Below are 27,752 nucleotides of genomic sequence, written 5' to 3'. Positions count from 1 at the left end.
AACAGTCAGCATCATCTATCTTACTCTGTGGATAACAACAATATGTTGTTCTTCATTTCATTTCGTTGACTCATTGGCCCAAACTGCTTTAATTGAATGTTCATCGTAAATTCAACAAAACCAATTATTGTATTCCAGGTTATTACTTTGCATACAGGTATCATTATTGCTTTCCAGGCTTACACTTTTAACACATAAGCATAAATAAGAAAATTAAAAACATTTATATAGATACAGAATTAGTACTATGTAAACCTTGTAAAATGTACATCCTTATCTTTCCCTCAAAAATCTGGGCAAAAAAGTGCACATTATATGTGGCAAAATATAGTAATCCCAATCCCAGAAGTTTCTCCTTTTTTGGATACTACAAACCAATTCAAAAGTTTATATGAAAAGGCAAAAGATCCAAACAGCCAATACAATATCAAAGAATAAGAAAGTTGAAGAACTGACACTATCCCACTTTAAGACTTACTATAAAGCTACAATAATCAAGACAGTATGGAACTGATGAAAGAAAAGACATATAGGTAAATGCAGCAAAACTGGAAGTCCACAAGTAGAACCACATGAACAGTTAATTGCTCTTTGACAACAGAGCAAGGGAGAAGGGTCAGTTGTTTTTTTTTTTTAAACAATGGTCCCACAACAACTGGACATGCCAAAAAAAAAAAATAAATCTAGATAAAAGAGAGCTTTATCAACATAATAAAGGGCATTTTGAAAATCATAAAGCTAATATCCTACTCTACTGAAAGCTTTCCTCCTAAGTTAGGATCAAGACACAGGTGTGCACTTTCACCACTGCTATTCAACACTGTACTGGAAATTCTACCTAGAGTAATTGGACAAGAAAAAGAAATAAAAGGAGTCCGAAGTGGAAGAAGTAAACTATGTCTATTCACAGATGACATGATCCTATACATGGAAAATCCCAAAGAATGTACAAGAAAGGTATGAGAGCTAATAAATTCAGCAAAGTTGGAGGCTACAAGATCAAAATATAAAAATCTGTTGGGAGTCTTTATACGCTAATAAAGAGTTCAAAAAGGAAACTGAGAAATCAGTTCCATTCATCATAGCATTTAAAAAAATAAAATACATAGGAAAATATCTAGCAAAGAAGGTGAAAGATCTGTACACTGTAAGACATTGATAAAAGAATTAAAATAAGATCTAAGTCAATGGAAAGACATCCCACGTTCATGGATTGAAAGGCTTAATATTGTTAAGATGTCAATACTTCCGTAAGCAGTCTACAAATTCAACACAATCCCAATTAATATTTGAAATGCCTTTTTTGTAGAAACAGAACATTTGATTCTCAAATTCAAATGGAATTGCAAGGGATCCTGAATAACCAAAACGCTTGGAAAAAGAACAAAGTTGGAGGGCTCACATTTTCCAATATTAAAATGTATTGTAAATCTAAGTAATCAAAAGTGTGTGGTATTGGCATAAGACTAGACATACAGACCACTGGAAGAGATGTAAGAGTCTAGAAATTAACCCATACATTTAGGGCCAATATTTTTGATGAGGGTGTAAGACTATTCAATGAGGAAATAATAGTCTCTTCAACAAATGGTTTGAGAACAATTGTATTTCCTCATGCAAAAGAATAAAGGTAGAGTCCTACCTCACACTATATTTAAAAAATTAACTCAAAACTGATGAAATCCTATTATGAGCTAAAACCTTAAAACTCTTAGAAGGAAAATAGAGGTAAATTTTCATTACCTGATACTTGGCAATGTATTCTTAATTATGACACCAAAAGCATGAACAAAAATAGAATAGAGAAATTCAACTTCAACATAATTTAAAACTATTATTCTTTAAAGGCCATTGACAAGGATGTAGAGAAGTAAGATCCACTGTGCACACCTGCTAGAAATGTAAAATGGTGTAGTAGCTGTGGAAGTCAGCATGGCAGTTCCTCAAAAAGTTAAACGTGGAATTATCATATGACCCAGTAATACCACTCTTAGGTACGTCCTCAAAAAAAGTCAATTCAGGAACTCAAATATATACTCTCACACAAATTATTACTGTAACATTATTCACAATAGGCAAAAGGCAGAAGCAATCCAAGTGTCCACCAGCAGATAAATGGATAAACAAAATGTGGCAAAAACCTAGGATGGAATTTTATCCAGCCATAAAAAGCAATGAAGCTCTGAAACATGGTACAACATGGATAATCCTTGAAAATATTATGTTAAGAAAAATGAACTGATACAAAAGGACAAATATTGTATTACTCCACTTACATGAAGTATTTTGTACAGGTCAATTCATAATGACGGAAGGTATATTAGAGGTTACTAGAGACTGGGGGCAGCTGGAAACAGGAAGTTATTGTTTAAAGAGTGCAGAGTCCCTAGAGCAGTGAAGAGCTTTAGAAATAGTAGTGACGTTGGCAAAACCACTGTGGATGTAATTAATACCACTGAACTGAAATGGTTAAAATGACAAATTTTGTTATATACATACCAGGTTAAAAAGAAATATTAAAAAAAGAATCTAGACGCAGACCTTACACCATTCCCAAAAGACAACTAAAAATGGATCACAGAATTAAACAAAAGCCAAAATTATAAAACTTCTAGAAGATAACAGAAAAATCTAGGCAACCTTGGGCCTGACTATGAGTTTTTAGGTAGAACATCAAAAGAATGATCCATGAAAGAAAAAACTGAGAAGATGGGTTTCCTTAAAATTAAAAACTACTCCAAGAAAGACATTGTTAAAAAGAATGGACAAACCAAACACTAGGAAAAAGATATTTGCAAAAGCCTTATCTGATAAAAGTCTGGTATCTAAACTATACAAAGAACTTTTAAAACAATAAGAAAACAAATAACCTGTCTTGGGTCCTTTTGGGATGCTATAAGAAATACAACAGACTGCGTGGCATAAAGAGCAAACATTTACTAATCAGAATACTGGAGGCTGGAAAGTCCAAGATCAGGGGGCTGGGCTGGCCAATTCAGTTCCTGGTAAAAGCTCTCTTCCTGACGTGCAGATGGCCACCTTCTTGTGGTATCTTCACATGACAGATACCCCTAGTGTGTCTTCTAATGAAGGCACTAATCCCATTTATGAAGGGTCCACTTTCATGGCCTAATTAACTTCCAAAGGTCCTACCCTTAAATATCAACACATTGGTTATTATGGCTTCACCATACAAATTCTCGAGGGATACAAACATTTAGTCTACTGCACAACCCAATTTAGAAAGGGCAAAAGATCTCACCAAAGAAAATATACAGATGGCAAACACAAATAAGCATATGAAAAGGCGCTCAACATTTTATATATAACTAGGGTATGAAATACAACTACTCACCTATTAGAATGGCTAAAATACAAAACACTGACAACAACAAATACTGGAGAGAACTCTCATTTATTGCTGGTAGGAGTGCAAAATGATATAGCCACTTTAGAAGAAAGTTAGCATTTTCTCACAAAGTTAAACATAGTCTTACCACATAATCCAGCTATCATCCTCCTTGGTATTCACCCTAATGTGTTGGAAACGTATGACCACAAAAAAATGTGCATACAAAAGATTACTGCAGCTTAGTATTAATTGCAAAAACTTGGAAACAACCAAGATGTCCTTCAATATGTGAAATGAATAAACATTCTTTTCTACAATTATACAATGGAGTATTAGTCAGCAAAAGAAACAAGTGAGCCTTCATGTCACAAAAAAAGTCATGAAAAAACCTTAAATGTATATTGATATTTCATGACATTCTACAAGAGACAAAACTATAGAGACACCAAAAAGATCAATAATTGTTAGTGGTTTGTGGAAGGGGAGGGAGGAGTGATTTTTAGAGCAGTGAAACTACTCTCTATGATAGTTTAATGGTGCATAAATAACATCATACATTTGTCAAAAATGCATAGAATTGGAAAATACAAAGAGTGAACTTTAATGCAAACTATGTACTTCAGTCAGAAATATTTCAATATTTATTCATCACTTGTAACTAGTGCACCACACTAATGAAAGATATTATTAGGGGAAATTGTAAGAAGGGAGGGGCATATGGGAGCTCTCTATAAAACTGCTTTAAAACTAAAGCAGTCTATTAATTAAGAAACAAACAAAAGTTTTGTTTGTTTTTTTTAAAGAAAGGCAGGGACAATGTGTTATTCAAAATGTCAATGTCATGAAAGACAGTAATGCTGACTAACAAGTCCAGACTAAAGAAACATGGTAACTACATGCAAAGGTTATACTAGATTGAATACTAAACTGGAAGAAAAAACACTTTAAAGAAATCTTACTGAAACAATTGACAAAACTGGGAAAAGGGCAATGAATTATACTAAAATAGTCTTATCAACAAGTTTCTAAATTTGGTGACTTCAAATGCAGCACAGTAAAAGAAATCTCTTTATTCTTAAGAAATATACATGAAAATATTTAGAGATAGAAGATCGTGTTGTATGTAACTTACTCTCAAATCATTCAGGTTAAAAGTATATACATACATGTACAAAGAGGAAGAGAAAGAGCAAAAATGATAAAGCAATGGGTTGACTAGTGGCCTCTAAAAATTCATGTTTACCCAGAACTTGTGAATGTTACCTTTTCTGGATATAGATTTCTTCCAGATATAGTCAGGTTAAAATGAGGTTATACTGGATTAGGGAAATTTGGAGAAAATACACACACACACACACACACACACACACACACACACACACACACGAAAGCCATGTGAAGATGGAGGTAGACATTGCTGTTAATGCTGCCACAAACCAAGGAAAATCAGGGACTGCCAGCAACCACTGGAAACTGGCAAGAGGCAAGGAAAATTCTTTCTAGAGTCTCAGGAGGGAAACAACATTGCCAACACCTTGATTTTGGAATTCTACCTTCCAGAACTGTGATAAAATAAATTTGTTGTTTTATGCCACCTAGTTTATGGTACTTTGTTATGGAAGTCTTATGGAAACTAATATAGCAAATAATAGGTGAATCTGGGTAAAAGGTACACGGGTGTTTTTTTGTACTACTCATGCAAAGTTTTTTGTCCTCTTAATGGTCTTTCTCAAAACAAAAGTGTTTAACTTTGAAGCAAATTTTATTTGTAAGTCTGAAATTATTTCCCAAAAGGTTAAAGAAGAATTTAATAACGCCAAAGACTTTTACAGACATTTCTCCAAAGAAGATAGACAAATCGCCAATAAGCACCTGAAAAGATGTTCAAGAGAGGAGGGGAGGGGAGGAAATGACAAATGTTGGTGAGGGTAAAGAGAAATTGGGACCCTAGCCCACTACTGATAGAAATGTAAGTAATACAGCCACTAGGGAAAGCGGTAAGCCATTCCTCAAAATTAAACAGAGAATTTACACTCTGATCCAGCAATTCCACTTCTGTACACATACCCAAAAGAAATGAAAGCAGAGACTCAAACAGACATGTGTACACTCAAGTTCACAGCAGCATTATTCACAATAGCTGACAGGTGAAAGAAGTTGTGAATAAGTGTCCATTGGCAGTTGGGTGGATAAACAATATGTGTCCATTAGCAGTTGGGTGGATAAACAATATGTGGTATATACGTAGAATATTATGAATATTATTCAGCCTTAAAAAGGAATGAAATCTGACATATACTACAGCATAGATGAACCTTGTGGACATTATGCGAAATGAAAAAAGCTAGTCATTTATTTCACTTATATGAGGTACCTAGAACAGCCAAATTCAGAAAGTAGAATGGCAGTTGTCATGGATTGGTGGGAGGAAAGAAATGGGCAGTTACTGTTTATTGGGTAGAATGTTTTAGTTCTGGAGATGGACAGTGGTAATGTTTGCATAACAATGCAAATGTCCTTAATGTCACTAAACTGAACACTTAAAAAAGGTTAAAATGGTCAATTTTATGTTATGTATATTTTACTACAAAATATACAAGATTATTGTATATGTTTGGAGGTAGGGTGGCCCTGACGAGTTGATTTTAAATTCTACGTGGAAATGCAAAGTGTTAATAATAGCTAAAAACTGTTGAAGAAAAAGGTGAGAGGACTAACTAACGGATATCAAAACTTACCTAAACCTGCCCTGGCTGGTGTGGCTCAGTGAATTGAGCACCAGCCTGTGAACCAGAAGGTTACAGGCTCAATTCCCAGTCAGGTTGTGGGCCAGGTCCCCATTTGGGGGGGTGTGTGAGAGACAACCAATCAATGTTTCTCACATGTTTCTCTCCATCTCTTTCTCCCTCCCATCCCTCTCTCTAAAAATAAATAAATAAAGTCTTAAATAAAATAAAAAAAAGACTTACCTAAACCTATAGTAACTGAAATAATGTGATAAGGAAGTTAAAGAACACTTCCACAGACTCACCGCCATAAATACCCATCTACCAGGATTTTGCACCCACCTCTCTATCTAAGGCCAACCCGCCTATTTGTGCAACAGATCCCATTCCTTCTTCCCTCCTCAAAGACTTTATTGAAGCAACTCTCCCATCTATCACCATGTATTTATTCTTAAATAAACTAAGGTAATTATTTAGAAAATAAAAATATTCACTTACCTTTTTTGAATTTATGTATAGGGAGTTTCTTAAGTTGATCTTTACGAAGTCTGTTTCTTCTAGCTCTGTGTCTATCCTGGACAAATTTTGTAATCTAAAAATAAAAGGGAAAAAAAGGAATTATATATTAAACATGCAAATAAAAATGGCCGTTAAAATATTAAATATCTTTTAAGTTTCTGGATAACTGCTGAAAATGACTTCAATTTACTTAAATCCTAATTGCAATATTAATTAAAGCATTAAACTACATTACTGATTAATTACCCCATCCTTTGAATTTTTATTCATGCCCTAAATTATCTTTAATTTATTCTGACCAAAACACTGTAAATAACATATTTGTTTGAAAAAAACACAAACGGTAAACTATAGGTTACAAAGAAGATGAAGAAAAGAGGGAAAGTTGAAATTCCTGTAATTTATAAACTAAAAAATTTAGCGAGGATGTGGAGAAAGGGGAACTCCCTTGCACTATAGTATGGAGTTACCTCAAAAAAATAAAAATGTAATTGCCTAATGACCCAGCGATTCCACTTCTGGGAATTTATCCAAAGAAACCCAAAACACTAATTCAAAAGAACATAAGCACCCCTATGCTTATTGCAGTGTTATTTCCAACAGCCAAGATTTGGAGGCAGCCCAAGTGTCCATTAGTAGATGAGAGGATAAAACAACTACGGGACATTTAAACAATGGAATACCACTCAACTGTAAAAAATAAGAAAATTTTACCCTTTGTGACAGCACTGATGGACGTGGAGAATATTATGCTAAGTGAAATAAGCCAGTTAGAAAAAGACAAATACCATATGATTTCATTCATATGTGGAATCTAATGAACAAACTGAACTAACAAGCAAAATAGAGACAGACTCGTAGGTAGAGCAGGCTGACAGCTACAGAGAAGGGGTTGAGAGTGGAGGGATCAAGCAAAAAAGAAAAAGGATGCATGGACAGGGACAATAGTGTGGTGACTGCATGGGGAAGGGGTTGGGGGGAGATGAAGAGGGTATAAGGGGGATAAATGGTAATAAAAAAATACAATTTAAAAATAAAAAAATATTTACTTAGGAATCACAATACAAAAAGATAAAAATAGAAAACTTTTCAAACATACACTTATTAGCTACTGCAGTTTTTCAGTTCCAGCAAGAAAAATACATAGCACCTCTAATATAAATATTCAGAAATGCTAGATAACATACAAAATATTTTTAACTATAAATTACTATGCTTGCAAGAATAAAAAGGAAGTCCACAGGGCTAGAACCAAATGCCAAAGCATCATCCATAAAAGGAAATTTGACAAATTTAACTACATCAATGTTAAGGACTTCTGTCCTTAAATGACACAGCTAAAAGATAAAAGAGAAGTCACACACTGGGAAAATATATCTGCAAACTGCATATCTGATAAGAGATCTGTATCCAGAATTTAAAAAAAAAAAACCCCTCAAAATTCAGTAAGAAAACAAGCAACCCAACAGAAAAAAAATGGGCAAAATATTTTAATATAAGGATGACAGCTAATCACTGGAAGAGATGCTCAAAAAATTAAGAGAAAACAAAAATTAAAATCACAAATACCACCATACACCTATAAGAATGACTAAAATTAGAAAAACTGATTATGCCAAGTACTGCCAAGAAAGTAAAGAAAGTGGCACTCTAGTACACTAGCGGTAGAACTCTAAAATGGTATCATCATGTTGAAAATCAGTTTGGTGGTTTCTCATAAATTTAAACACACATTTACCATATGCCCAATTGTCCCAAACCTACTTACATTTACCCATTAGAAATAAAAGCATGTATCTATACATACAACAACTCACATACCAAAGTGCATGCCCAAATTTCCATGTCAGCTTTACTGTTAAGAGCCAAAAACTAGAAACAACCCAATGTCCATTAACAGGTAAATGGATAAACAAAACTATGGTATGTCCATACAATGGAATATAACTCAGCTATAAAAAGGAATGGATAATCAATGTACTCAATAACATTTAATGAATTTCATAATAATTATTTTAAGAGAAAAAAGGCACACACAAGAGTACATAATTTATGATTCCATGTATGTAAAGTTGTAGAAAATCTACACTGACCAAAATCTACACTGTGGCTGTCTAGGGCGGGGGTGAGCGGGATACAAAGGAGAAATTGGAAGAGGTTACAGGGAGGGATTACCAAGGAGTCTGAGAGACTTTTTGAGCTGATCGATGTTTCATTATCTTGATTCTGGTAGTGGCTTCACAGATATAAATATGTTAAAACTTGCCAAATTATATAATTTAAATATGTGAGGTTAATTTTATTTTAATCATATATTGATAAAATTGGAGCTAATATGTATACAGAGTGGGGCAAAAGTAGGGTTACAGTTGTTCATATGGAAAATACAATAATTAATAATACAAGAATAAACTCCTGTGTTTTGCATACTCACAGCTATAAACCTACCTTTGCCCCATCATATACTTCAAAAAAACTGTTTTAAACATAGTGAATAAAAGACTAGACAAAACAAATACACAAGCTCAAACAAAAGTAAATATATGGAACTTTGCACACCACAATTCTTTTTTACACACATGGGGAATGTTTATAAGAGATAACCAACAAACAAGTCTTTGGAAATAAACAAATAATCCATAACATATAATGCTTCCTGACCACAGTGCAATTGAATTAGAAGCTGGGGGGTGGGGTGGGACACAGGAAAAATACATATTTTGAACATTTAAAACAGTTCATAAGTCACAGAAGAAATCACAATGTATATTTGAGTTTCTGAGGAGCCCCTATAATAGGAATGCCTCTTCGCCTACAGTATTCTAAATAACTTGAGAAATAGGATGATGTACTGGCAGATGGAAACAAATGGAGTACCTAACTCAATGAAGAAAGAGACATAACTTTTTACTGACCCACAGAATTAGATTGCCTTACCAACCCAGATATACACAAAAACAACTCTGGAAAGGAAAAGGCCTTCCCTTTACCCTCTCCCAGAACTGCATAACCAATTCTGGAGGAGCTGAAGATAGGCTGGTCCCAAGAGAAAGGTGGAGATGAATCAAGTATGCCCTAATTTATTCTTCCCAAATGTACCACAAAGATAAGATACTTCATCTTCCCTAAGACCAAATGAGTGAAAGAGTAGAGAAGGGCTAGGATTTATAGTCACTGAGTTCTCTCTTCACATAGATGGAGACATCAGTGTCGTAAAGAAACATATATAAAACAATGAAAAAAATTTTAACAAACCATTAAAATAAAAAAGTCCTTATAAAAATTTATGTTACAACTTATGTGATTGTTAAAGAGAGTTATAATCTAAATGTATAGACTAGCAAGAAGAAAAATTTTTTAAGCATGCAGCTGAACAACCTAGAAAATCAATATATCCATACAAAATAGAAGAAAACAAATGATGATGATAAGAGCACATATTCATGAGATAAATAAGAAGGAAAGTAAAGACTTAGAATGTAAGTTCCACTGGAATGTAAGTTACTCAGTATCAGAGATTTTTACCTATTTGTTCAATGATAAATTTTTCAGACCCTAGAGTAGTACCTAGTTCATCCTAGGGGCAAAATAAATATTTGTTGAATGAAAAGAAAACCCTCAAAGTCTACTTCTTTGAAAGGCAAAAAAGATAAACTGACAACACTGTGTAAGACACAGATGGATATGAAGAGAACTCATTCCACATAGAGCAGAAATTCTATTAAAATTGTTATATGAGTATATGAATATTAAATCACTGTTGCCACTATATTTAACAGACAAAATAATTTCCTAGAAATAGAATAAAGTATAACAAAGAGTTATTAATATAAAGAAGCAGACAACCATTTGAATGTCCAGGTAACTGAGAAAGTTGAGTGACCTTGATGATTTTATAGGCAAAAAGTAAACTCACAGATGATTCCAATTTCAGAAAAAATTATTTTAGAAAATGGAAAGCAAGAGAAAGCTTCAATTATATTTAGCTAGTTTTATTGTGTCTAGTTATTTTTGTTATTGAAAACGTAACATAAAAATATAACATTGTTATAACATTGTAAAATATACGTAAAATTTACTCTTACCCATTGTTAAGCGTATAGTTCTGTGGCATTAAGCATACTCAAATTGTGCTACCATCACCACTATCCATCCATAAAATTATTTGCTTCTTACAAAACTGAAATTCTGTACCCAATAAACAATAATTCCCCATTCTCCCCTTCCTACGGCCCCCAGTAACTACCATTCTACTTTCAGTCTCTGAATCTGACTACCGTAGGTACCACATATAAAAGGAATCACACAATATTTGTCCTTTTGTGACCAGCTTATCCACCTAGCATAATGTCTCATCCAGGCTGTAGTATGTGTCAGAACTTCGTTCCTTAATAAGGTTGAATAATATTCCATTCTATGTATAAACCATATTTTGTTTATTCATCTGTTGATGAACAATTGGGTTGTTTTCATCTTGGGCTATTGCAAATAGTGCTGCTATGAACATGGTTTCAACTCCCTACTTTCAATTCTTTGGGGTATATGCCCAGAAGTGGAATTGCCAGATCATACGGTAATTTATGTTCAAATTTTTGAAGAACTGCCATAGTGACTGCTCCTGCTCCATTTAACATTCCTACCAACAGTACTCTAGGGACTGTCCAGTTCTTTTTCTTTAATTAATTTTTTTCTTTTTTTTTAACATTTGTCTCCATTTTCCCGACACCACTTTCACGTGCCCCTCCCATCCCCACCTCCCAACCCTCAATCCTTCCCCACTTTTCACCAAAATAAGAAGCTCTGCACAGGATTGTCCAGTTCCGATATCAAGATAATTCGAGCTCCACAGAATTAAAACTTTCTCTACCTAGAAATTCAGATGGCTAACATTTTATTTAGGATTAGCTGAGTCTATGCCCAAGTGTAAAACTGACTGACCCATATTAAAAATCTGAATAATCCAAAATGCAAAAACAAAATCTATACATCATGATCAAATAGTCTATCCTCCAAATACAAGGAATTTTAAAACTTATATAACAAATTAATATAATACAATTTAATAAAGACAGAAAACCAATGATCATTACAACAGATAGAGGACAAAATTCAGTACCCACTCATTTTTTTGAAAAAGAAATAAAAATTTGGCTTCTTTATTTCTAATCCTTTTACTGCTTTTTTTTCATGTTTTACCAGAAAATATAACAATACTAATAGAAGTTCCAACAATAGGCATCCTTTGTTTTCCTCAAATTTGAAGGGAAGGCTTCTAATAATTCACCATTTGATGATGTTCATTTAAAGTTTTTAGTCAATAATCTTTATCAGCTTAAAGATACTTTTATTCCCCATTTGCCAAGAGTATTTTTGTTTGTTGTTCTAGCTTTCTATACTTCCTGGTTTCTACACTAAAAACCCAAGAGAATCAACAAATTCAAATTATCGGAATAGGAGAATTCAACAAGTTTATAGATTTGAAAGTATTACATAAAAATCAATAATGGCCATTGTCCAAATTACCATTTCTAAATAAAACTCTTTAATGAAAGAAACCAGGGCTTCTTGGAGAAATGTCTGATTCTAGGGCTGAGCCAAGAAAAATGTACAATGAGCTTGAACTTTCTTATAGCACCAGACAGTAAAGAAATAAATAAAAAAAAGATGGGTCATATCAAAGGATTACAGAAGCAAACCTAACACAGCTCCCAATGGCCAAAACTCAATAATTTAACACAGTATTTTACCCAAGTGTAAAATAAACATTCATGAATACTTATTAATGTAAATAAATAAATGCCCAAAAAAGACAAATTTTCCTTTCAAAAGAATTCTAAATAATATATGTGGGTACTCCCTGCTACTCCCAAGAAGTGAAGACTAGTTTCTGCTCCTCTCCTCCTTTAGAGTGAGCTTTACTTAACTGCCTCATCTCAAAAGAATTGAAAAGAGAAAGAGAAAAATGGTGGAGCAACATGGGAGACATTTAACCTACCTTAACCAAGGGAGGAAGGTTAACATCATCAGTGATGATATGCTGAGACCACACATCCCCTGACGTGATAGGATGAAATGGGCATTTCACCCCTCACATTCTTTTTAAGATCACATACATAATCCAGTCTAAACATAAGTAAAACATCAGACTGTGCGATGTTCTACAGGATAACTGGCCAGGGCTTTTTAAGACCATCAAGGTCATGAAAATTAAGGAAAGACTAAGAGACTGTCACAGGTCAGAGAAGATTGGGAAGATGTGATAACTAAATACATTGGGGTGCTTTGGGTTGGGTACATTGATGGACAGACTAGTGAAATTCATACAAAGTTTGGGGTTGAGTCACTGGTAATATACCAATATCAGTTTCTTAGTTTTGACAAGTGTACTATGATAATGTAAAATGTTAACAATGGGTAACCTAGATCAGAAATGTACAGAAACTCTCCTTTGCAATTTTTCTATAAATCTTAATTTTATTTCAAAATTACTGAACAAAAATTATTCCAAAATTATTGAATAAAAATCAATAATGTTCTTAGAACCTAGTAATAACCAATTATACAATGCAACTGCAAAAAAGTCTAACAAATGACCTAAATAAATGAAAAGAAATACCAAAGCATCATAGGAAGACTAAACGTTTCAAAGATGCCATTTAATTTTTAAATTAATTTATAAACTCAATACAATAATAAACTCATTAGAGGCTGACAAATTCTTTATCAAAAATAAATTAAAAAGTTAGAATAGTGGGATTGCTTTATGTCTTTGCAAATCTCTTTAAATATCTATCTTTATAAAATAGAGGGATTCTAAATAATCTGCTTTTTGCCTTCAGTTTGTTTTCATATCACATACCATATAGCTTCCAGAAACCTGCCCTATAAACCCTGAGAGAATGACAGTGATGAAGGCAAATAATATCTTAGCATTATTATGAAAATAATGTTGACCGTGCAGACCCACTGAGTCCTGGACGCATCTTTTGGTCACCACTGCTCTGGAGAAACAATGTGCCATTCCCCTTAACATTACACCTTCAGGCCATTTTTTATTTATATTTTAATAGGAAAATTTTCAAATACAGAGAAGGGTTGAAAGAACTTTTATAATAAATACCCATACAGATACTACCTAGATTCTATAATTAACATTTTAGTATGCTAATTTTTATCACATATCTATCCATCCTTCTATCTATCCAACAATCAGTCTCTTTTTCTCTTAATTTCTTCCAAAATAAGTTTCAGGTATCAGTATACTTCCCCCAAAATACTTCAGCATATATATATCATGACATCAAATTTCGCATTTTTAAAAATTCTCTTTTCAAGTAAAATTTATGTATAACGAAATGCACAAAATTTAAGTACACAAATTGGTGATTCAGGCATTAGTACCACCCAAACCTCTCAAGAAAGAGAACACGACCCACACCGCAGAAAGTCCCCTCATACCCATTCCAGTAAATCCCTTGCCCCTCTCTAGCTCCCCAAAGAAGCAATCGCTGTTCTGATTTTTTCTACCCAGATTATCTTTGCCTTTTTGAGAACCAGCTACATAAATGGACTCATATAAAAAACCTTAATGTAAGGCTCCTCTTAATATAATTTTTTTTAGAGCCACTTATACTATTCTTAAAAAGTGTTTGAAATCAATTTACCTACCATGAAAATGACTATCAAGATGAGACAGATGCCCACTATGATAAGGAAGGGAATTAGGTAGTATTCCAGGGGAAGACTGAATTCTGGAACTAAGATAATGTGGCCCCTGAAAGAAAACAAGAATTAATAAATGAGAAATATTGAGTTGTCAAATTATGATGCTAATAATAATCAAATATATTTTTAAAAACCATTTTGACGTTACAGTTCAACCCATTAGACACATCTAATTTTCTAATATATAATTTCCAATAACTTAAGGGATGATTTTTCCATTTTAAGTCTTTTACATATTTGCCAAAATTACTTGTCCACAAAATTAAAAAAGCTTTTAGACTGGGTAGGGGAAATCAGCCAATCAATACTTACTGTGTCCATCCTGGAAACACAATATTTACTGAATTTAGTAACCTGGACAAATGTATGCATATTTTATAAACAAAATCAGCATTAAAATAATGGCAGTACCTTGGGTATTATGTCAACAACTACCCCACCCCAACCAAATTACTGTTCATCAGTTCCCCCTCTGGAAAAACTCTGAGGCCATCAATGATGAAAATATGCTCCCTCCTCCCTATATGCTTTCATAAATTTGCTATACCAGAGGCAATGGACATAGCCCCTGTGTTCTACATTATCTTTGAGACATGGAATGGAAAACTGGTAAAGGAATTCACAGGGGTTGTAGCTTCCTCTCTATTCTCCATCTTCTCCACTGTTTCACTGGGAAAAAAAAAAAAACTACAAAAATATGTATGTTTGTCAGGGGAGAGGTGGAGAATGCTACATACCTTATTCCCCTTTGTTACTAACATATTATTAGTTACTGTAATATTACTATTACAAAAATTGAAAGGGACTCATGAAATGAAACTGTGATCAGAGTAGGCATACTGCTTGTGTTGTGTGAGCAAATTTTACGTGGCAGCAAAACCTTGCATTAAAAAATATCCTCAGTCTAGGAAAGGGTCTGTATACTGGTTAGTAACACAACTGATTTCTCCATAGAACTCCTATGCTACTCAACTAACATAGTCTCGGCAGCACTACTCTGTTATCCACTGCTTGGTGATTAATTTAGGCAGCAAAGCCAGATACTTCATAACACAAGGACCAAATGCAAAACAAAAATTCTCAATTTTATCAAAGAAAATAAAAATAGGCTGATGCCTCCTCCAATGCAGAGATGCTTAGGACACCAAAGTACTTAAGAAAAATACCATGAAAGCAAATTATTTCCATTTCAAAGTGACTTTTTAAAATCCTTGCCCAAGGATACATTTATTGACTTTAGAGAGAGAGGAAGGGAGAGGAGGAGTGCATAGAAAAACATGGATTTGTCGTTCCACTCATTTATGCATTCACTGGTTGATCCTTGTATGTGCCTTGACCAGGGACTGAATACGCAACCTTGGTGTATGGGAGCAACACTCTAACCAACTGCGCTACCCTCGTAAGCTGAACAAATGAAAGGACATACCACGTTCTTATATAAGGAGATTTAACATCCTAAAAATGTCAGTTCTCCCTAAATTAATGTATAAGTATAATGTAATTTCAATGAAAATACCATCAGGTTTTTCTGGGGCTACACAATTGCTCATTAAAGTCCTCTGGAAGGAGAAATCCAAACCTTCATAGATTGCTGGTGCACATACTCTGGAAAGCAGTCCTGCTTTGTTTCTATTTCCTCTGCCATACCAGATCAATTTGTATTTGAAAAAGGAGATATTTAAACAGCTTTAGTATCTTACCACACGACCTCCATGTGAACCTCTAAATATAATACAGTCCATGAACTCTGCAGATAAGATGTGATCACTGAGGCAGTCCTAAGCAACCCAGGAAATAGTGTCTTATTCTCCTTCCCATGTGTTTCAGACTAATTTCAAACCAGGTGCCTCCACCCAAACTTTACAACAGCGATTACTCTAATTTCCCAATCCCTGTGCTGATATATGAAGTATTTGCCTTGTCTGTTTTTATACCAACCTCCACAATCTTGGATCAAAGAGCTATCACCAAACTACTGAGCCCCAATGTATATACAACCACATACCAAAAGCCTTTCTTCCTATAAACCAAAAACCACACACCAAAGTCTTCCTATAAACCAACTTTCCAGGCAATGTTCTGTGATCAGCCCAACTGCTGGACACCCTCACTATTTCAGATGACTACTTGCCTGAACTTGTCCCTTTCAGGCAAAGCTCACAACTGCCTCACCAAACATCCTACATTTCATACTAGACAGGCCCACTGTTCAGTCCTGTGTCCCCATTTGTGGCACAAACTGTTCTGCTGCCAGCACAGTGCTCTGTCTTTGTTGAAGAATCGTGAGGTTGCACAATAGCAATTAAATTTCACCAGCATTTACTGACTATGCTGTCATTGTGCCTGATGCTACGGTTAAAATACGAAAAAATAGTCCCCAAATGTGAGAGAGAAGATGGAAAGTTTAGAGTTGGAAAAAACAGGATTCTTTGGCAATGAAGATTAAATGACCCCTGAAGGCCACACCTCTGCCATGTCACCAGTTCACCTTGCTACTCACTATGAACAAAAACAATTCCTTCCTCTACCCACAACTGTTAAACACACATTAAAGCTATAAGCAGAACTACTTTTCACCTATCTGATTAGGATAAACCTAAAAATCTGACAACATTAATTTGTTGATGATCCTTTGGGAAAAGAGGCACTGTTACATACTTTTGGCATAAACCTATGGATGGGAAATTGCCAATATCTAGCAACCTCTGACCTAGCATTTGCACTTCTAGAAACCTATTCCAAAGACAAACCCGCAAAAACATAAAAAGACTTCTACATAAGGTTCTCAATAGAGCACTACTTTTAACAGCAAAATGCCAGAAATAACTCCAATGTTCATCAACAGGAGACTAGCAGCTAATTGGAGTTCTATGCAGCTATTCAAAAGAAAAGAAGAATCTGTCTATCTACTCATATGGTGTGATCTCCAGGCCATACTGTTAACTGAAGAAAAATAAGATGGGAAATAGTATTTATGTATTAAGGATAGAAGACAGAGAAGAAATAGGTATTTGCTTATAATTTTTTTAAAATAAAGAATAAACTAAAAACTTTTAAAAATTATTGCTTTAAGGTGAGGACAGAACAGGAGGGACAAGGTGAGTAACACACAGAAGCTGGACTTCTCTGAATATACACTCTTCTTGATTCTGACTTTAAGTTTACATAGAATTATAAAAGTCATAGTGCAGATGGAAAAGCAATCCCTGAAACCTAAAGACAAAATAAATCAAGTGACTAGTGTTTCCAATTGACAGCTTCAGCACACACAAGAATTATTTCATGTCTTTATAAGTAGACTTTATGTCCTTATGATATATCTTAAGCAGAGAAAGAACTGTTTTCTTTGTTTAAATCCAGGGATATATTCATTAATCTTAGAGACAGAGATGGAGAGAGAGAGAAACAGCGATCGGCTGCCTCCTATATGTACTCCAACCAGGGAATGTACCCACAAACCGTAGTATGTGCCCTGACTTGGAAATGAACCCACAACCTTTTGGTGCACAAGACGATGCTCCAACCAATCAAGCACTGGCCAGGGCAAGAACTGTTTTTTAATAAATGTTTGTAGTAGTGTTGGTATTGTTCTTCTGAATTTGTTTTGTGTGTATTATGTAATTTAAAAAGAAAATACATAATTGTATTGGGGTCTTTGAGCACAGAAAAATAAAATAAAGATGCAAGATCAACAAAGTAAAAATCCTATAGTCCTGAATTTAAACTGGGAGTAACAGTATTCCCTTTTGACTTATTGTATCTTTAAAAACATATATTTCTTAGCTCTGTCCACTGAAAAGCCCTAGAAATGATGACAAATCCGAGAGCAATGATCACCCCTTGTCTCTAAATACCATAACCAATTAAAAGGTACCAGAGCTTGAAAAAATGACTGATTCCAGGTTAGGGGAAGGAAAAGAAGAAAATAGGCTTGGAACATCTTGTCATACACCAAAATAAAGGAGCAATCAAAAGCTCCTAGATTCCCATCAAAAGAAATCAGGATTAAACTTGAAGTCTGAAATGGGACAATGTGAACATCACTAAAGATAATAACTACAATGGACTGACACTTATGAAATAGGTTTTAACTCATGAGTTTGCGATAATACTTTAAATATATATATGAAATATTTTTGGAAGATACTAGCAAACCAAATCATTTTAAAAAAACAATAAAGAGAAAGAATCAACTGTTTATCCTCTTTCCTAAACACATTGTACATCAAGGTAATCAAATAATTGATAAGTTGCAAGTCATCTTTAGAAAAGGATTTTAACTAATAATTGAAATAAATAAAATTAAATTATTTGCATCACAAAGACAGAACCAAATTTATGTTTCTTGGTGGAAACATATAATACCATATATAAAGTATTCTTGCCTTATCCATTCTTCCAGCCCCACAATAACTCTAATTAGAACAAACCTCAAGCTCTACTGAGCAGGTTATAGGGATAATTAGTAACCAAGAACACTCTAGACAATACCCAAGGATTCAATCAGGAAAGTCCAGACTGTAGTAAAATTCACAGGACAAATTTTTTTAAAAATTAAGGCATAACCACCATTGCAGTGTATATGGACATTATTTGGAATATTTTTAATAAAGGATTTCAAACAGTTGGGAAAATCTGAGGACTGAAATATGTTTTGATATTGAATTACTGTTTATATTTTTTAAAAAGGTATACCATATTTTGCCATGTATAATGCACACCTTTTTGTCAAATCTTTTAGGGAGAAAGGAGTATGCGCATTATACATGAATGGTACTAATTCTGCACCTATATAAATGTTTTTAATTCTTTTATTTATGCTTATGCATTAAGAGTGTAACTCTAGAAAGCAATAACAATATCCATATGCAAAAGAATACCCTGGAATACGATAATCGTATTTTTTGTTTCTAAATATAAATTAATTAATTAAAAAAATTAAAACTAAAGTTTTTTTCCCAAAAAGTTTGGACCAAAAACTTGGGTGCACATTATATACTAGAGTGCATTGCACACAGCAAAATACAGTACTACTAATAATATGGTTATATTTCTCTATATAACCTTATCTTTTAATGATATAGTCTGAGATATTCACAGTTGAAACAATGGCATAGCTGGGACTTGCTTCAAAATAATCATTATGTGGGGAAGAAAGGGAGGTGAGATGAGGCCAGAGGGCAGTCCAAACAAAATTGGCCATGAGCTGATAATTTTGAAACTGAATGATGAGATCCATTAGAGTCATCTCTCTACATCTTTGAAGTAACCGTAACAGAAAACAGAATAAATTAATGAGTGGTTATGTAGGTAAGTTGGCCGGCCAGGTGATAGATGTGTGAGGCAGGTCTGTATGTACAGGTCTACCATCCTTTAAGCACAATTCTGAAACCTAAAAAAACTTTAAAAACAAAGCCTGCAATTCATTTATGGTCAGTCTGAACTGAACTGACATGAAAAAAATACTTCAACATTCACGGCGAATATACAGGGGCAGACAAAAGTAGGTGTACACTTGTGAGTACGCAAAACAGCTTTTCTTCTATTATTTATTCATTTATATTTCTCCATATGAACTGTAAACCTACTTTTGCCCACCCCTGTATATAATTTGTTTGATTATGAGATGCTGCATCAAATCCCATTTGAAATGTTACTTAACTTTTAAAAAACTAAAAAAATTTCAGCTACACAATACATCTGTCCCCAAGAACTGCGATAAGGAAATTTGTGGACTTGTATTATCATGGAAAGGTTCTAAATATTAAGTAAAGCATGTTATAAAATACTATGTATTTTATAGTTCTATTCAATGACTACATTATCACTAATTAATGTTTAGTATTCAAATACTGTGGACAATTAAAAGCTTTCTGTTATAGAATAGCATCATAAGAAATTTCATTTAAATACTTTATATTTCTGAACTGGTCCATATTTTACCAGCATATTTTAATTTAAAAATGTATGGCTTTATAACTAAAAACAAGACTCTTTAAAATACATTATTAAAATGTATAGAATTTTTCTAAACAAGTGAACAATACTGAGGTAAAAGCAAATATCAGTTCTCTATTAGCTTCACAGACATAGCTGACACAATAGCATCTTGATGAACTATTTTTAATGTTTTTTAACTTTTTTATTGATTCTTTAGAGAGAAAGGAAAAGGAGGGTGGGGAGAGAGTGAAACATTGATTTGTTGTCCCGCTTATTTATGCATCCATTGGTTGATTCTTGTATGTGCCCTGACCAGGGATCAAACCCACAACCTTGGCATATCAGGAAGATGTTCTAACCAACTGAGCTACCTGGCCGATGCTTGATTAACTATTTTTAATACAATATCCAAAATTACATCCCCTAACTTAGTAAAGATGTTCTGAGCATATAATATGTGAACAGTATTTTAAATCTCAAAACTATATAGGAAAAACAGCAAAAGCAAAAACCTTTTCTTTTTATGCATTTTCAAACTCAAATATTCAAGGATTTATTTCCCTTAAATAACTAGAATTGAATCTCATTGTGCCAGTTTCCTCTTTTGACAAATGTAGATAATAAAAAACTATAATAACCTCAAAAAGTGTTGTGAGAAATTCTCACAACAAATGTTTTGGTTTCAGGAGTGTCTGGCACTTGCCATATACTCAATAAATGACTGCTTTTGTTATTAATATTGTTATTATTATTCCTCTTGGTCAAAAGCCTGTTCCTGCCCACTCACTGTTTTGGGGACCTGTCACGGAAGATGGTCTGAAGTGCTGCCTGCAGCATTTTCCATATCAGATGAGACAGCTGTGCCTTAAGTTAGTTTCAGTCTATGTATGTTACCATAAGAATGAGATTTGGAGGGAAAATTCCATATAGAATTTTTTATTCCAAATCAAATTTTTAAACTTGCAAATAAACCTTTTGTCTCTGTAAAAGTTAGTCACCATACTGTATTTTGGACTCTGTGTTTATAAAATGGCAAATTTCTTTTTTAAAAATGCAAATATATCTTAATGAAAGGTCTCATGTAAATGTAAATTACACTGTTCTAAATACCAATAGTGTGATTAAACTGTATTTTAAAAGCTTTGTTATCTTTTTAGCAAATAGGTGCCTTAATCTAGCATGAAGGTATTTTTAATATGTAACCATACGCAGAGGAAATAGTACAATAGAGTTGTATTAAAATCATAATGACTTAAGAGGTAAATTAACACAATAGAATATTCTAAAACATAACTTTAACTGCAACTAATATCTCATTTTACACTAATAGAAAAATTTTTAATCTACATTATTATTTTTTATATTCATTACTTACCCTCGTTCATACGTGAATTCATCTTTCAGGGAATTAGCTGATGATTCGCCAATAAAGACAGATGGTATGTCAATTTTCTTTAGCAGACCAACTATATAAAACAATAATAAACTTATTTTTAAAAGCCTATACTTAATGTACAATCAATTTAATTTTCTTCGTAATAACAGCATATGCAACTAGAAACAATTACGGTGAACTTGAATTATATATTGATTGATTTTCCCAACTGTAGATTTATATCGCCATCAAAGTGGCTGAGAAATATTACATTTACAATAACGAAAGCTAACATTTTGCATATATATATTATCATACTAGTTCAATAGTTCTATGAGACTGGGATATAATTATTTTTAATATTTCCATTTGCTTTATCCTTTATAGACATCATTAACTATTAGAAAAAGAAGAGAAAGAAATTTTAAGTTTTCTTTTCACACTTAATTCCTAAACAAAAAAGTGAGAAAGCTTTTTCTTTCCTTTACATACCCATTCCCAGGAGAGGTGTAAGCCTAAGAATGTAAAAAAAGACCACTTTACAACAGTCTGAAGAATGACACCACACATGTACAGCTTTCCAGAGTGAAACGACTGACAAGAATTAAAAAAGGGCATAGGACAGGAGAACTGAGTAAATTTATACTTCCTCGTAATCCTGGAGTTCACGTTAAAGCTTTGGGTTTTGATTGGTGTCTTAAGAAACTTGACTCATAACTGTATTATAAAACCAAAATCAAATGTCAAAAAAAAAAAAACTTTGTAAAAATTACCCAGTATTCCAGAAGAGAAATAAAACATTCCTCTTAATAGTACTATAGAAAAAACATCCTTATTTCCAGCTGTGAGTAAATTTAACAGATTTGATTTTAGAGAAAACAAAAGCCATCTGTTTTCTTTTGTTATATTTTCACAGTAACTTTGTTCTGTATTTCTTTAAAAATGCATATTCATTATTTATTTTAAAAAGGGGAGAGGATACAAGAGGAATAAACAACACAGTCATAATCCTTTCCACCCAAAGACAAAGGTTTTATTTGAATACACCTTTGTAATTATCTAACCACCATCAGAATCAAGATAATGTTCTGTCACCCCTCAAAATAAGTCCCTCCTGTTCCCAACTTCAGGAACCATTAATGTGTTTTTCTTTAATCTTTATAGAGACAAGTTTTAATGTTTTAAAATCTTGGTATCCCCTGGTAGAATACACCTTTTTCTCACTTCCAGATTGGTTTGTTTTATGCAAATCATTCATTCCTACTCATATTTTCTATCTCTCTCTCTCTCTCTCTCTCTCTCTCTCTCTCTCTCTCTCTGTCTCTCTCTCACACACACACACACACACACACACACACACACACAATCTAAGCCCCAGGAGGGCAGAAAGCAAAATGGTTAATAAAGGGATATTTAATCACTATTTTTATATTAATAAGATCAATAATTTTATTTTGTATATCAATGGGATCATACAATAATGGAAAAAAAGATAAGGTTTTGCTCCACTCAATGACACATTTCAGAGATCCTGCCATGTCAATAAAGATCCACTTCATCATTTTAATAGCTGCAGAGGTATTGCTATAATCATATACAGTTTAGGGAAATATTTTCTACCTTGCTAAGAGAGATCTTTATCACATAGTTTACAATTTAATTTATTTGATAATTAAAACTGGGAATTATATACCCTTTTGTAAAATGAATGTTTTACCCTTGCATGAATATACTCTAATAAACTGAAGGAGAAACTTTTGGGTTATAATTTACCCATAATTGTAAACTATATAATTTGAGTTAAATAGTTTACAATTATTGGAAGTAAGATAACTTCTTTGACTTATGGTACCTAAAGTGATGTAAAAAGTTCCTCACATAAGTCAGAAGATTAAGAAGAAGGGGGGCAATGATCTATGCAAATATGAATAGCCTATACTGGAGACTCTATCATTATTTATCTATTAAAAACATGTCTAGTCCACAAAATATTTTTTAACATACTATATTTTAACTCTGATCCACAAAACAATTCTGTGAAGTATATACTGCCAAACAGTATTAACATGATAACACAGACAAATCATAATTTAAATGGCCAGCCCCAACCTCTCCAGATTCATATACCTAGCTGCCTGTTTCGTATCTCCACTTGACTGCCTAACGCATGTTCCAAAGGTAATGTTTCTCAAACAGGACTCTCAATGTCTCTGCTCTAACTCCTAGGCTTTCTCATCTATGTAATTAGCATTAACTATTCACCTAGTTTCTCAGGGTAAACACCATGGAGTCATCTTTGACTTCTCCTCCTCCTTTATTCCTTATAAGAAATCCTATCAACTCAAAATAGGTCCATAATTATATCACTTCTCAACACAATCATTGTTCACACTTCAAATCACCATTACCTCTTGCCTGGCTGCTGCAGCAATGTTCTAACTCATCTCTGTTGGTACTGTTGGCCGTCTTTTACATTCAGCCTATTCTCAAAAAGAATCACAGCCAAAGTGAGCATTTTAAAATATTCTCGTATGTCAGATCACCTCACACTTCTGTATACCATATTTTGCCACATAGAATGTGCAATTTTTGCTTGAATTTTTGAGGGAAAAATAGGAATGCATATTATACATAGGTAATACTAAAAAGCATAGGTGCCCATTGTACACAGCGAAATATGGTAAAACCCACGCAGAACAAACTACGAAGTCCTACAGACCTGGACATGATCTGGCCCCTGGCTCCCTCTCTAACCTCATCCCCTATCTCTCTGGTACAGCCTGAAACTCCAAGAATGCCTTTTACCTTGAAACACCACGTATGCTTTGTCTTTGACCCTTTGCATCTGCTTGCTGTTCCCTTTCCTTGGGAACAGCTCCTCCTCCAGAAATCTGCATGTCTCAGCTTCTCACTTTAGGCCTATACTTAAATGTCAAGGCCTCATACAAAAAAGTCTTCTCTGACCATCCTATCTAAAATAGCCACCCTCCTCTCATCCCTGTCCCTTTATATCCCTTTAGCCAATCATATTTTTCTTCATAGCACCTGTCACTACTTGATAATATATCATACCTCTTTGTGTTCATTTCCTCTCTCCCACCCTAGAACATAATAATATTAGTAACAGCAGCAATAATAGTAGCTAAATAACCATTAAATGATTACTAAGAACTAGGCAGTCTTCCAAATGCTTAAATGGCTTAATTCATTTGATTCTCACAATAACCCAATGAGTTAAATATTATTATTATTACTATTTTACAGATGAGAAAAGTGAAGAACATAGATGTTTGGTAATGGAGCCAAGGTGACACAGCTAGTAAGTGGTAGAGGTGGGATTCAAACCCTGGCAGGCAGTCCCCAGAAACTATAACTGACCAAATCAGGGCTCAGCATGTGGGCCTTCGTGCATGACCCAACTATTAGTGTTGAAGGAAACAGGTTTTTATTTACAGGATTCCAACGTTGGGGGCGCTGAGAGCGCTCCTCCTCAAAGTCCTGCTATCCCCGGAGACCTAGCACTTCCCTTGCTCCCCATCAGGCTATAAGCCAGAACTACACCCAGAAGTTCCCCATATCCTTATCTGTTCTTAAGCTGGCTGTGCAAGGAGGTCTTCATTCCCTCTGGAAGGTGCTCTTGTGGGTTTCAGAGTCGCCATCCTCTCACAGCAGTTCTCTCCTTCAGGATCTGGGGTACGCTGTCCGCAGCCTCCACGTAATGGTTCAGGGAAACACGTGCCGTGTTACACTGGATCATGCTGGCGTCCAGGGAGGCACATGTCCCAAGAGAGTGACTTCTCTGTACATCCTTCATAGAAGCAGAAGTCTGCAGCTCAACAGTTCCAGTTCAGCTCCAAGCACCCCCCATGAATCCATGCTTGGTTAGGCAGGTCCCCACACAGTTCCATCAGCTCTCTCCTTACACCCTTTCCTCCAGCCTTCATGGCTGCTACATCACTACAGACTGCATGGCATCTTCCTCCTAACTACCCCAGGCCTTATGGTGGGAAAAATTCCTTCTCTGCACCCTTTCAAACTGCATGGCTGCTGCTTCCCCCTTCTCTCTCAGCTTGCCCTTATTTTAAATGCTTGGCCTGGAACTTTCATTGTGACTTGATATCCGGTCCCTCGTACGGTGTGTTACTTTTGCCAGTTCTCCTGTATCTTCTACCTTCTTTTGGTTGCCATCTTTAATGAGGGCAAGGGTTCTCAGTGACACAGGGGCATGTGGCTCCTGCCTCTCACACGTGCCTGTATAAGCTCCCCCAGCTATGCCATGCATCAAGATACACCCTTAAAATCAAGTACACCTTTGCCCAGGGCAGAAGCAGAGCTATTCACTTGCCATTGTAAGGCAAAGTACCTTAACCAATAACTCTCCCACTTCCCCCTTCCCCTAATCCAGGTTTGTGGGGAATATTTCAGAGGACCCTCGCTCTGCACCCCATTAAAAACCATACTCTTTACTACTGCATTCTGCTATTTCAATGAAATGTATGAGTAAGGCCTTAAACTGTATCAATCCCTGCTATACTCATGGTACCTAAAACAGTGCTCGATGCAGTATAGGCTGTCAAAAAATATTTGCTGAAGAAAGCAAGCAATGAAAACAGGATAGGAAACAACCCCAGACATACTGATAACTTTCCCTGGTTATACAGTTAGACATTTGCACAGCCCAGACTCAATTTGAGGTTCTAACTCCTAATCTAGGTTCTTCCTAGTCTGTTATAATATGGCTGGTAGGAGAACCAACCCTGTGATTAGAGGATTAAACTTTCAGTCCCATCCCTCTGACCTTCCCTTAACTATTTCTATGATCTCCCCTTCTATGATCTTCACAATCTTGCCAGGTCAAATAAAAATTAAAATTACTCACACTTTTACAGATAAAAATAAAGGACTCGGAAAGGTTAAGTAACTTCTCCAAGGACAGAGGTAAGTAAAATCCCTTCATCAACTTCTCTAATTCCCAAGTAGTGGTTGGCAAACTCTTGTGAAATGCTAGAACCTCTTAAGAGTACTTTATGTATTCTATAATTATGATAATTTAATCAGCTAGAAGATTAAAATAATGATTTAATATATTGTAAGTTTGCCTCAGATTATATTAGGGGTAAGAAGGAAAAGATTTCTACTCAAACAACAAAAAATAAGGTCTTATGCTGTAAGGAGTTTTTTTGGTCAAGTAATCCAAAATATTTCCTATTGAAGATGTAGTTATTTAAAGTCCTAAATACATTCCGTTGTACTGTATCAGTCCATAGCTTTATGTCTGCTCTTTGCACTGGGCTCTTTGTTCCATGAATGATTCAATGGAATTTAGTAGCAAGAGGTATTATTGTTATATACCAAAAAGAAAACAAAAAAATAAAATACTTAATCATGCCCAACTTCGTGTGTGTGTGCGTGTGTGCGTGTGTGTGTGTCTCCCCCACACTATCCAATAATTCAATTCAACTCAAGTCTGATGTTGTTATATAGCCAGATATAGCATCACATTCCACGGTTACGGGTTCAGTCTCAGAAGACTATATGTCCCCGCTTCAGAAGCTAATTGCAAGCCACACTGTCATGTGTGCTTCTGACTGACCAGTTATACAGTCTGAAGTTCCATCCCCTAACCCCCCTAGATCCAGTTAATCTACTAGAGCATCTCATAAAACTCAGAGACATATTTTACTTACTACAATACCAGTTTATTATGAAAGAATATAACTCAGAAACAGACATAAGAAATGTATAGGGCAAGATATGTGGGAAGGGGTACAGAGTTTCCATGCCCTACCCAGGAACTTAATTCTCCAAGCACCTGCCCTCTTTCACCAACCTCACTCACCAATCTGAAAGCTTTCCAAACCTGACCCTTTGTTTTTTAAGGAGGCTTCATTAAATAGGCTTGATTGATCAAATCAGTGACCATTCTGGATCCATTCAATCTCCAGCCCTTCTCTCCTCCCTGAAGGTCAGAGGGATGGGACTGAAAGTTTAACCCTCTAATTACAGGGTTGGTTCTCCTAGCAACCGGCTCACATCCTTAGGTGGGTTCCCCAAGTCACCTCATCAACGTAACAAAAGACATCTTTTATCACTCTCACGAAATTATGAAATTACG

General features: G+C 34.7%; 1 protein-coding gene across 4 annotated transcripts in view; it reads right to left on the bottom strand.

The window, feature by feature from the left end:
• RNF13 (ring finger protein 13) overlaps positions 1-27,752 on the bottom strand; it is a 119,494-nt gene that overhangs the window by 21,850 nt on the left and 69,892 nt on the right. For all 4 annotated transcript variants that reach the window (XM_054585196.1, XM_054585195.1, XM_054585197.1 and 1 more), the window contains 3 exons: positions 21,638-21,728; positions 14,266-14,371; positions 6,577-6,670 (listed from right to left, as the gene is read on the bottom strand). In XM_054585196.1, coding sequence (XP_054441171.1) covers positions 6,577-6,670; positions 14,266-14,371; positions 21,638-21,728 — 291 coding nt within the window. The remainder of the gene's footprint in view (positions 1-6,576; positions 6,671-14,265; positions 14,372-21,637; positions 21,729-27,752) is intronic.

This window comes from Pteronotus mesoamericanus, unplaced genomic scaffold (assembly GCF_021234165.1).
Source record: "Pteronotus mesoamericanus isolate MK-2021 breed Mesoamerican mustached bat unplaced genomic scaffold, CSHL_Meso_final contig_82, whole genome shotgun sequence".
Lineage (NCBI taxonomy): Eukaryota > Metazoa > Chordata > Mammalia > Chiroptera > Mormoopidae > Pteronotus > Pteronotus mesoamericanus.
The sequence above is the reverse complement of the archived record's forward strand: the minus strand, read 5'-3'. Positions and strand labels throughout refer to the sequence as shown.